The sequence below is a fragment of the Melampsora larici-populina genome (genome assembly GCF_000204055.1).
Source record: "Melampsora larici-populina 98AG31 unplaced genomic scaffold MELLAscaffold_18, whole genome shotgun sequence".
NCBI classification, from domain to species: domain Eukaryota; kingdom Fungi; phylum Basidiomycota; class Pucciniomycetes; order Pucciniales; family Melampsoraceae; genus Melampsora; species Melampsora laricis-populina.
In genome coordinates this window covers 355,087-366,899 of record NW_006768782.1, presented here as the reverse complement: position 1 = coordinate 366,899, position 11,813 = coordinate 355,087, and the positions used below count along the sequence as shown (strand labels likewise).

Below are 11,813 nucleotides of genomic sequence, written 5' to 3'. Positions count from 1 at the left end.
AGAAAGGATGGCTGGCAATTGTAGGTGGCAAAATGAAATGATTTGTCTCAGAAAAAGCTGTTGAACATTCACTTGAATGTTGTTTCTTTACCGCCCTCTTGACTTTTGACTTTCTTTCCTATCATCTATATCATCAACAATTAATATTCTTATCATTAGCATCATCATCATCATCATCACCATCATATTCTAAGAACAGACCATTAACTTCACTGCCAACACTTCCTCACCCCGTCATCCTCTACGACTTTAACGATCACTTGCTACGGGGGCGAAGTCAAGAATTAAGCGCAAGTCCTTGGGTCAATCAACCTATCCAACTGCTGCGGATAGATACAGTTTTAAGCGATCTGCAAACGACTTGGAACCGAGGCCGAGCGAAGTGAAAGACGATGCCGAGGGTTGAATTCGTGCATTCGCCTGTGTATCGGGGCTCAGAGCGAGGTGATTCTGGACCGAATAACGCCGTGACTAGTAGTGGAGCGCTATTAGATGAGGAGAGCCCAGGGAGCGAAGGTGATTCATCTTCATCGGTGAGTAGCACTCCTTTCAGATTTACATACTACCACTATCCCTCATACTTATCAAGCTCATCTCATCACTCGATCGAACTCAACTCAGCTCGTTGGCGTTCGCCCGCAATCACCAATTGGAAATCCATCTCACTTGAACGGGCGCAGTCATCACCGTAAAAGGAGTGAATCCGGGCGATCATCCAGCCCCTCCACCACCGACTCAAGCTTCGGCTCGCAACTTGGAAGCAACCTTCTCCACCGTAACTCGTCCCAGCATCTCTCCCACTCATGCTCGCCACCCATCTCGGACATTGATAGTAGTAGTAGTGGTAGCAGCAGCCGAAGCAGTGTCCAGATCCGTAATAAGCCACTAAGCATCTCATCCTCTCATTCTTCACCCACTTCTCGTCGACAGCACCGATCACCATCATCTGCCATACATCCTCACCCCTCTGCCACGCTCAATCCTTCATTTACTTCTCGCAACGGCTCGAATCACTCTAACACATCCCGGCATTCTGGTTCCCCCTACACCCGTGGTCCTCAACTGAAAATGATACCTTCAATTCTCAAAAACAAAACTCCCGAAGCGGAAGAACCTAGCGGTCCATCCTATGGGTTCGGCGCTGGTGATGAAGCAGATAGTGGCAGTGATGTAGATGACTTTGAAGGCGAGGACGGTGATGAGGGCGAAGCTGATCAACGCTGGGCCCATCACTACTGGCCGGAAGATGGTAACCATCTTTCTGCACCACCTGACTCATCGCAACCTAATGGTCCATATACATCTCAGCCTCCACATACACCTGGACGGATGGCAAGTACCATACGGCGTCGGATTCTCCAATTCAAGGAGCTGAAAGGTGTCACTGCTTATGATATCTCCGCACGTCGATTCACAGATGATGACAGTGGCGGAAGTGGCTACATCGATCTAGGAGGCCAGCACTCACCTTCAAGTACCGTCGGACATTCTCATAATGACCTCAGGCCTGAAGAGCGGGAACGATTCGAATGGCAGGATATGTTAACGAACGTCTTAACTGGTGAGGTCTTGAGGACTGAGAAAACTCGGATATCTGAAGTATCGGGTGGCAAGGAAGCTACGATCAGACAGCAGGATGCCTCAAGAATGTCCGACATTTGGGTTGGTCTTAGGGCTTATCTACGCTGTCGCACTGTACCCGACGAGCAGCGCTGCTTAGAAGGTGCCAGGTTACAGATGGATCATGTATTGGAGGATGTACATAACTTCAAAGTACCATTTGCAACCCCAAGAGACGAGGCTATAAGATTAGTCCAATCCCTCTTAAACCGCGTCGATTGGTGTGAATCTTTATACCCATCTAACAAGTTCATGTGGAGGGAGCGGCCGGCGTGGAGGGAAGCGGATTTCGTGTCAAAATTGGAGACTCTTCGCTCTTGGGATAACAATCATCGTGGATTGAGAATGCAGATTGGAATCTTGCAGAAATTCATGAGCAGTGATAAGCTGGAAGGCATCAATCCGTCATCTCCTCCGCTGTCGTCGTCGTCGTCCAATGCGGCTGTCACAATCCATTCAGCTGATCCGAACTTATCCCAGTTTTCACATTACGAGATGGCCAACGGCCAGCTTACCTCCTTCAGACCAACCAAACAGCTCCTTGAACCTTCGACTTTTGTCGAGCGAATCCTACAGGAAGGTTCACTTAATCGTCTTTTTGCTGAAAACACATTTGATTCACTCAATACGCTCATTGTTCGTGCGAAGGAGACGATGATCAAGTTTGCAAAGGCTTTCGAGAAATTGAGGCTTCCGTCTTATCGCGATGACTTGATCATCTTGGCCAACTTTGCTCCATCTTTGATGCAAGAGGTCTTAAGAATACGATTGCAAAACGCTAAACTACTGAAGAGTGATTTATCTGAATTATCATTGGTACTACTGCAACAACTCACAGACGACTTCAGAACCGGTTTAACTCACGCCACCGCCGTCAAGAAATCATGGATGAAAATTATGGATCAAGAGCCAAATTGGGATATGTGTCTTCCAGATGCAGATCGTCGCGCGTTTGACGAAACTTTGACACAGGCACTCAAGTTTTTCTTTAGACTATTGGATACACATATTCTGACCGGAAGTAATAAGACTTTGGACTCTAAAGATACAGAAATCGTTGAAGGCGAATGGAGCTTTTTGAAGTCTGCTGTAGCTGAGATCCAAGGTGGAGACGTACTCCTAGGTGAACATTATAGGTCAGTCTTTAATATGCTTTCTTCTCCTTATCCTCCGATGAGTCGAGTGGGTAATTGAGAAGCCAATCATGAAGGGATCCTTCGTCTTGTTCTGACTATAATTGAAATTATATTACTCAGTACTCTGACACATCGGCTCATGTCCCGTGTTCATCATTTCTTTGATGCAAATCTAGTCATCCTAGAAAAAAGGTTAAGCGCAAGAAAGGTCAATATTCCCGAACTTATCCGATGGAATGATCTCATCCTCTCATCTCTACGTCAGCGCCATCGTAAAGTCTTACGATTCAGTCGAACAATTCTTAGCCGCTTTGAAAACTCGGCTGAGTATGCTTTAGAAAAAAGCGCAATCGATCTGAGTTTGTTTGTCGGTGGCTTAAATGAGACTAATCATTTCTTGATCTACACTGGTAACTTTGAACGTGATGGTATCTACTTAGTCGGATCTCCGTCTTTAAGTCAACGCCCAGACATTGTCTCAGAATTATTATCAAAGTGCTTCCATATTCAAACTCAGCCTGATTATGAGCCACCAGCAACGAGGAATAACAAATCGTCTCCACCTTCACCTCTCCTGGCCCCATCCCCACCGCCTCCATCTAATGAGCCTGTACCAGCCGAGGATACTGTCGCATCGGCTGAACCAGCGGTCAACGAACCATCAAATGACGACGAGGAGGAATTGGGACATGAGTCGAATCACACACCCAAAGTCATCTATCCTCATTATATTCTGATCTTATCTCCACGAGATCCATTCATGTGGACCGGTCAAGTGATGAACATCGATTTGCCAAGGGTGGAATTGGATGTACGAGATCATCGAGTCCGGCTGGTGGCGGATGGGCCTGGTCAACACCTCTATCTCGCTAAATCCGCTTTCTTGGGCACTTTTCCCGCCTTTCGAGCCCTTACGGTGGTGGATCAGAAAGCTCATCTTTTCCGAGTCAATCGAGAGATCAAAAAGATCAAACGCGCTAGTTATCGAATGAGTGAAACGGTGATAAAGAGTGTAGATCGAATTATCCAAGCAGTCAAACAGGTGCCTGGATCCGAGCCTCTGCTTACAGCGTACTTCAGCTTCGCAGCCGAATTGTCTGAGCGCAGCATGAGATACATGGAGAAGGCTATTCGCGAACGGTATACTGCTCTATTGATCCAATTCGGAATCAAATGGATCACCTTTGTTTCGGATGACTGCAAGACTGATGATCTCAAGACTTTTAGGGCTGCTGTCAATGCTTTAGAGTTTGTGATGGAGAAGACTAAGGATGACATGATCCTTGAGCTGACAGAAGAACAATTTGTACGATTGAGATCAAAGGTAGCTCGATGTATGTCATTGTTAATATCACATTTCGATGTACTAGGCGCCAGAAGCAAAGCAGAAGCCAAGCAACAGAAAGAACGATTAGAGGCGCAAAGGCAAGAGATGAAGTGGAGATTAGAGACAAAGATGGCTCATATGAAAGGTAGAGATTGGTCTTTGACGGCCTCTGAAGGGGTTCAAGATCAGGGTAATGCGACGAGTAACGCTGGCCTCAATTCGGCTATGTCTAGCCTGAGAGAGAGGCGAGAGCGAGGGCGAGGGCCCTTGGCTGCATTAGATGCGGCTCGGCACGAGAAGTTGGCATCACTTGGATTAGCCGGACAAGAGTTAGATCACAATGCTACCGATAATCGTGGTCTACTGTTCCTTGCGTCATCTACATCCAATATCTCCATACGCTGGCAGCAAGGTCGATTCGTGGGTGGTGGAACATTCGGACAAGTTTATCTCGCTGTCAATTTGGATACTGGCGATGTGATGGCAGTGAAGGAGATCAAACTTCAGGACATTTCTACTGCTCCTAAATTGGTCGATCAGATTCGAGATGAGATGAATATCATGTCACTTCTTCGGCATCCTAATATTGTCGAATACTTTGGAATCGAGGTTCATCGAGATAAGGTTTATATCTTTCAAGAGTATTGCGAAGGTGGAACGTTGGCTGCATTGTTGGAGAATGGAAAAGTAGAAGAAGAGGTTATTTGTCAAATGTATGCTCATCAGTTGCTTGAAGGATTACATTATTTGCATTCAATGGATGTCGTACATCGTGATATCAAACCTGATAGTAAGTTTACACTAATATTAGCTTCAGACATGTCTGTCTTTCTATAATGCATTTGTGTGGCTATCTTACTGATCTGGTGGTTGCGTTGTTGTAGACATCCTTTTGGACAAAGAAGGCAGACTGAAATATGTCGATTTCGGCGCGGCGAAGATCTTGGCAAGAGAGAGTCGAACTCTTGCCGCTCGATCGAAAAGGAGCAAATCCATGATCAACAAAGGTATGATGGATCCGGGTAACCCTAAGGGTTCGGAGATGAACAGTTTGACGGGTACGCCAATGTACATGAGCCCGGAAGTGATCAAAGGTGAAGAGTTTGGGAGGCCAGGGGCGATGGACATTTGGAGTTTAGGATGTGTGGTATTGGAGTGCGTGACTGGACGAAGGCCGTGGAGTAATCTGGACAACGAATGGTACGTACTTCTTCTTTTAACTTGTCCCAATCACTATGTTAGATGCTGATATAGATGACGACATCCCGGCTGGTTCATAGGGCGATTATGTTTCATATTGGCATTGCTACTAAACATCCACCTTTACCGGATCCCAGCGAGTTATCAGAATTGGGAATTGACTTCATACGACAAGCTTTGACACTCGATCCAGTCAAGCGTCCCAGCGCGGCGGAACTTCTCAATCATGCTTGGATGGTAGACCTCTCAAGATGTTTAGAGATGATGAACAGTGGTGAAGATGAGCTGATGTGGTCTACTAGTGGCACTGGTCCGATGGCGGTGGCAGGAACTGGACATGACACAAGCCAACCAACCCCTCCAGAACTCACTCATCAATCTAGTTCCTCTTCGTCGAATTTTCGTAACTTGGAAAGCTTACAGGAAGTAGATGAGGGGGAATGAATCAAGGAAATTGGATTCAAAAGTGTTGGTTATCCTTATTATTCTTTTTATCAACTACTAATGATTGTTTATCTTACAAATGAAGCTATAGATCTTATTCTCTTTTTGTATAACTCTTCTCTTTGTTTTTTTTCTTTTCTCGAGAGTTTCTTAAGTTTTCTTTCTCTTTTTTTGTCTGGAAGACTATAAGCATATGTGTTGGCTTTTTAATTTTCGTACCTGATAATGATCATCTTTACTTCGTCTTGATGTGGGTTTTTCTCTTCCCTTGCGGCTTGCATTCAATGTTTGATGTGATGATAGATGTAGTGTCCAATGAAACCAAGATGTATATACAGTAATGGTAATTTGATTGGACAGATGATCATGTAGAGGTGGCTTTGAACCAGGTTGACAGGCTACTAGCCCAGTTAACCAAGCCTTGAGTCATGCACCCAAGGAAAAGGTTCATGATGAGCGCCGAGAGACTATTCACATTTCAATGGAAAGTTTCATTTTCTTACCCTTCTTTCTACATACACATGCTGCGCCCCGGATTTTCCAACGCTCACATCCTTGCAATCATGACTCGCTCCATGATTCATCTAGCGCTGGGGAGGAACCTGCGTACTGTCATCATTGTCCAGGGCGTCTGGTCATCCTCAACTCATAAAAGACTTACTCGTAATATATCAACGAGGGGATGACTGTCAACAGCAAGTCAAGCTCGATGCTTTTTCTACTTGGCGAGCGTCACGGCGTTTATCATGATTCCCAAGCTCGGCTCACTTGGTAGGAGTCGGCTTATTGGCATGGTTCATCCCCAGAGGTGGACGGTATGAATGATGGTCAAATGGCTTTTTTTGGTTTTTAAAATTTCGCTCTCACAGGCTACATGTTCCTTGACGTTGAATCTTTAGTTTCATATGTATGGATCTGTGGCAGGTTTGAGGGGTAGCTTCTTCACACTGGGCATCCCACCAGATTGTGTTACAATTGCTCCCTTGTCGATTTTGGTGTTACACTCGTGACCCAACACGGCACAAATACCATTCATCCCGTGCTGAGCGTATTTAATCCAGGGCATCGGTATCTTTTGGCAAAGGCAACTTGTCAGATGAGAAGCCTTTGAGTGCTTTCAAGCAGCATGTTAAATCAAGCACGGTGCCATATCATCGACACTTCGTTGATTCACCCGCCTGAAGCTCGCGAAATGGAGATTGTTTGAGAGTCAGACATGTTACTGTACACGTTTGGACCTAACTAGACTTTTCTTCTCTCTTCCTCAGAATATCGATTCTTCTTCTTCTTGTGCGCTCCTGATGTGTTTCAAGTAGTCCAGGGAATATGTCTTGACAGTCGCACCATAATGGAATGATTGTCCCAGACATTTCTATAACTTTGTTTTCTGCCGGCGCTTGTGGCTCTTCAGTCTCGCTCTCCATCAGTTCACGTCACGGTTCGTTTTGATTTACGCTCATCTCGTCTGGCAAACCGCAACCTTTCCTTCGTTCATTCCTTGAGATCCCACATTCGTTCCTCGACCCCGGCTACCCGACCGAACCGCTCGCCATGCGGCATCCCACATTCCTTTTCACCCTTATCATCGTCGTCTTTGTATTTTCCGTCGATGCACAAATGTCACCATCTTCAATGTCTTCTCTCTTTGGGGGAGGTGGTGGGTCAGGGCAAGGCTCGCAATCCCAGCCTACTGGCCCGCCCTTGAATCCGTCCGCACCGGTCAATGATTCTTGCAAAGCCTTGCCGTTCACGAAGGATACTTGGAATAAGCTAGGACTCGATCACTATCTCCAAACATATCCCGGTGGGGCAAATTTGAGCGTAAAGGTAAGCTACTCCATGATGCCATGAGATTTGTCGTCTACAAAAGAAGTAGAGACTTCAAGGTTGTCAATGACGATTCAAGGCAACCTCCTCTGTGTTCATGAAAGGTAGAAGAGGGTGTCTTGAATGTTGCGATCTTCTAGGCCATACAAGAATGAACAGAGAGCCCATATCGAAGCTGCAGCAACAAGGTTGTGCAGAAAGAATTCCTCACTGACCACATCCTCCTTCACACACACAGGCGTACGCCGAATCAAAGCGCGCCCCAAGTTTCGACTGTGGAGTTGGAAACCGGTGCCACGCAGGACAAGTAAGTTAGAATTTATGATCCTATACAAAATGATTTGCTCTATTGCAAGAGCTCACAAAACACCAACTTGTCCTCTGGTTCCTCTAGCTTTGCCAACCTGTCGGGCTACCTGATTGGTACATTCTGTTTGCCATACAGCAGTGGAATACACATATCAATGGTTTGGTCCAAGCTTTGACCTTTGGTATCAATTTCGTACAAGGTGAGTAAGGATTGGAGTCCTTTAGTAGAAGGTGCATGTAGTGTGCACCAGGAGACTGATGTTGTTGATCTTCTGCACAGCGACAATATCTCTCTTACTAGCATCACTGTCAGTCTGAAGGCTTGGTCACTTTCTTGTATCTACCCTAATCAAACCTGAAGCATAGGCTGACTAGAACTGACTAATCATAGTTTCCCAGCGGTCGATCTCGCCACTCTTGAGCATCTTAAGCTCGATCTGAGTGTCAATGGAGCTTTCTTCATGGTCTCCAACACCCTCCTTATCGATATCATGGCATTTTTCAACTCTTTCCAAGGACTCGTTGGTGATATCTTCAACATCGGTGGTAACCTTATGACCGCAGCATTTGAATTTGCTGGTGGCGCTATCCGTCTCCCACCAGGACCTGAGCGTGACGCGTTCACATCTGTTAGTGGAGTTCATGACCTATGAAGCGAAATTTGCAAGAATTTGAGCATGAATAATGATGTTTATTTCACTTCGTTCATAGTGGGCACACCTCTCGAACACTTTCGCAGCTTACGAAAAGCAAGTGATAGGGAGAATCTCGGAAGTGGTCGCCGGAACCCTTGAAAAAGGAATAAGCGCCAACGATGGGATTTATGGTGCTATTTCTAACGGAACCTACATCACCCCCGAGCCTTCAATATTTCTTCCCCTTTTGGCCGATGAACTCAAAAATGTTACCACTGTACTTTCATTGGTAGCAATTCTCAAATCGATGGTAGGTTCGGTTATGTGCTTAAATTATCTGCCTCTTAATTTTAGCTGATCATGAATTTCATTCTTTGTAAAGGATTCATTTGTCACCATCGGATCGGTAAGTCCACATTGAAGTCTGGGCAAGCTGATTATACAGCATGGGCAGTCATTTACCATTTGTATCTCGGTCTCCACCCAATCTTCACAACTATGACAGGATCTTTGTAACGGAGATGGAAAAAATGGAGCATTACCGGGAAATGATGTGTTATCATACTGCGATCCTGAAGGAACGTAAGTAATCTCGGAGCGCCTTGTGGCCCAATAATCTTCTTACTCTCCAGTTTTTTGAACCCGTCCTGATCTTTACCTTGTATTCTCAATCAGGATGTATAACATTGTCAGAGTATCCGATGACAAGGAGGAGAGAAAATTTGAGAACGCTCACGTAATTGAAGAAGAATTTGGCTACACTACTCAGTTTTTGACCAATGCCTCTATCAGTTGTCAAAACAAATTTGGCGGATTTGGTCACCCTCCAAACGCAACGATGTAAGTTTCTTCCAGCTTTTGAATAATGAGAGTGTCTTGAGCTGATATTACCACGTTTTCTCAATGCTAGTGATCTTCCGCTGGATCCCACTTCAGATTGTGTTGTAAATCTCCCAGTTTGTGATTGTAGAATCGAAGGTTAGTCCTTCAAAGCTTCTACACACAACCTGCACTTCTTTCAGGTGAAGATCAATTGTTTGAACTAACAAATCATCTATCCACTTTGATTAGATATACGCCATCATAAGAAAAAGCACGGGGTTGTTTCGGCCTGCCGGCAAGCTGGCTTGCCAATTTGATCCTTGCTCTTATGAACTATATCATAACACTTTGAATCCAATCGAGTCTTTGTATTCAACTTCAACAGCCATCTGAACTTTATTTAAACACATAAGCCTTCTTAGACGTACAAGATTGAGACATTTATTTAGAGTCCCTGGTGAGGTGGATGCAATTCAACCGGAATTACATTCTTTCAGTTTACGCCACATCATACCTCAAGTAACAATGACCTCGAAAAATAATAAAAAATGAAAATGAAAATGAAATTCCCAGATCACGTATTGAATTCCTAGTGAAGAAAGCAAACTTCCCGTTCAGTATGCTCAAAGAAAAAATAGAAAAGAAAAGTCTCAATCATGCAAAACCAAAGGTGATAGTGGATGTAAACACAAATATCATGATGAAAGTATAACAGTACACTGACTCGCAGCTCAAGGGATTCTGAGACATACACAAGAAGAGGTATGGAAGAAATATAAGCTTAGTTTATAATTATTTCATTTGAAACATGGAATATATACTCCTTCAATCAATTCCATTGATAATCTCACCATTTTCTCCAAAGACTTTTAAATAAAGTTTTTCTTTCGAGTGCATGTATGTATGATGATGTTACTGGCTCTGTCAAGTAATATACACATCATCATTGTGGATTGATTACCTGTCAAAAACAAATATTTTGGTTTTGGACTATTGTGTGCAACAAACCCCTTGATTAAGCTGTTATTTTTATGCTGATCACAACAGGGTGATAGAGATTTGAAATGGCTATCATCAGAGCCCTTCAATTGGTGGTTCCCCCACAGTCACTGATACAAGACCACATAGTTTATGGGCTAAATGCTGCATGAATTACTGGTGAGATGGCTGAGTTTTTTTTGGTGGGGACTTGGTTAGAGGGTCTTGTCAAGGCTGCCACTACACTATAGTAGTATATAATACTATGGGTATAGTATAGTTCATACTATATGGACAACTATACCAGTATAGTTGAACCTATCCTATACTGAAAAATATAGCCAGTATAGTTTGATTTACCAAATATCCTGGAAGATGCCTATACAAGTTTTCAAAAAAAACTGACTATACTTCAGTATATTTAAGCTATACTGAGTATATTTCAACTATACTATACTATGTTTAAAGCTATACCATACCAAGTATATTTCAGATGTGGTATAGTATAGTGCAGTATAGTATAGTATAGTATAGTATAGTGGCAGCCTTGGGCTTGAATCTTGAATCTTGATTATATCATTGTGATGCTACTGATCTTTGAAAGATAGTCAAAATTTATGAGCTTGTCCAGTCACATTGTAGTTGTCCTTAATGTGACTAGGGCTGTGACCCAGACCTGGACCTGCCCAACCAAATGACTTTCACAGAGCTGACAGTATGCACCCCAGGGAATCCAAATTTGGCTTGATGACAGTTGCATATGGCCCTGTGGGCACTTCAGGTGGCTCAGGAGGCTGACCCTGCCCGGGCACCAACCCTTTTGTTGCCAGAAAAATGCCTTCCCACTAGTCTTCTACCAGGCCTGGCTGGCCCTGAGCAGTTTTCAGAGGTCATTGGGTTCACTCCACTGCCAACATTTTTACCTCGGCTCTCTCAATCTGAGGTATTCTTGGGTCTAAACCCTCAGACAGTTCTTGTCTGAGGATTTGATCTGAGCAATTTTATGGCACATAAGATTTCCTTGGATTGAAACCTTGGACAGGATTTATCCAAGGATTTGCATCCAATGATGCCTTAGATTTCTCAACCCAAGGCAAATATGTTGGCAGTGCTCAGGGCTAAATTTGGCCCCGGGGCCAGCCCTGAAATCACAGGGTTGGGTCACGGCCCTAAATGTGACAGGTGATCATACATAGCTGAGGTAGGGCTGTGACCTGGCCCTTAGTGTGACAGAGTGGCCCTGGGCAGACCCAAGGAGATCCTGAAATCAATCAGGGCCAACCAGGGCACATCACAAATTGATTATTCTAAGAGCTAAAAAGAACCAAAGGGGCCAAATTCTGGCTTCAATTGTGTGTTTAGGTGTATGAAATTGTATATAAAACTTATATGGGCCTGCTCAGAGCTCGAAAAGTTTTATGGGAGCCTACTGTCAGGGTGGCTATTACCTTGACAGCTAAACAATCTGGACTTACGCTGTCTGAAGACCTGACTGGAATCCCGCTGGGTACGTGG

At 44.4% G+C, this 11,813-nt stretch overlaps 2 protein-coding genes across 2 annotated transcripts; both read left to right on the top strand.

The window, feature by feature from the left end:
* Window positions 1–392: 392 nt before the first annotated feature.
* Window positions 393–6,097, top strand: MELLADRAFT_116464 (uncharacterized protein; the record flags this gene model as incomplete). The annotated part of the gene is made up of 5 exons (XM_007410104.1): window positions 393–533; window positions 622–2,756; window positions 2,877–4,873; window positions 4,968–5,283; window positions 5,364–6,097. 5 exons carry the CDS (start codon window positions 393–395, stop codon window positions 5,725–5,727), a joined length of 4,953 nt encoding a protein of 1,650 aa, XP_007410166.1.
* A 1,262-nt stretch (window positions 6,098–7,359) lies between these two features.
* On the top strand, window positions 7,360–9,585 carry MELLADRAFT_63150 (uncharacterized protein; the record flags this gene model as incomplete). Its single annotated transcript, XM_007410105.1, has 9 exons — window positions 7,360–7,554; window positions 7,793–7,861; window positions 7,949–8,063; window positions 8,263–8,492; window positions 8,575–8,808; window positions 8,881–8,904; window positions 9,004–9,080; window positions 9,174–9,338; window positions 9,570–9,585. 9 exons carry the CDS (start codon window positions 7,360–7,362, stop codon window positions 9,583–9,585), a joined length of 1,125 nt encoding a protein of 374 aa, XP_007410167.1.
* Between the last annotated feature and the right edge of the window lie 2,228 nt (window positions 9,586–11,813).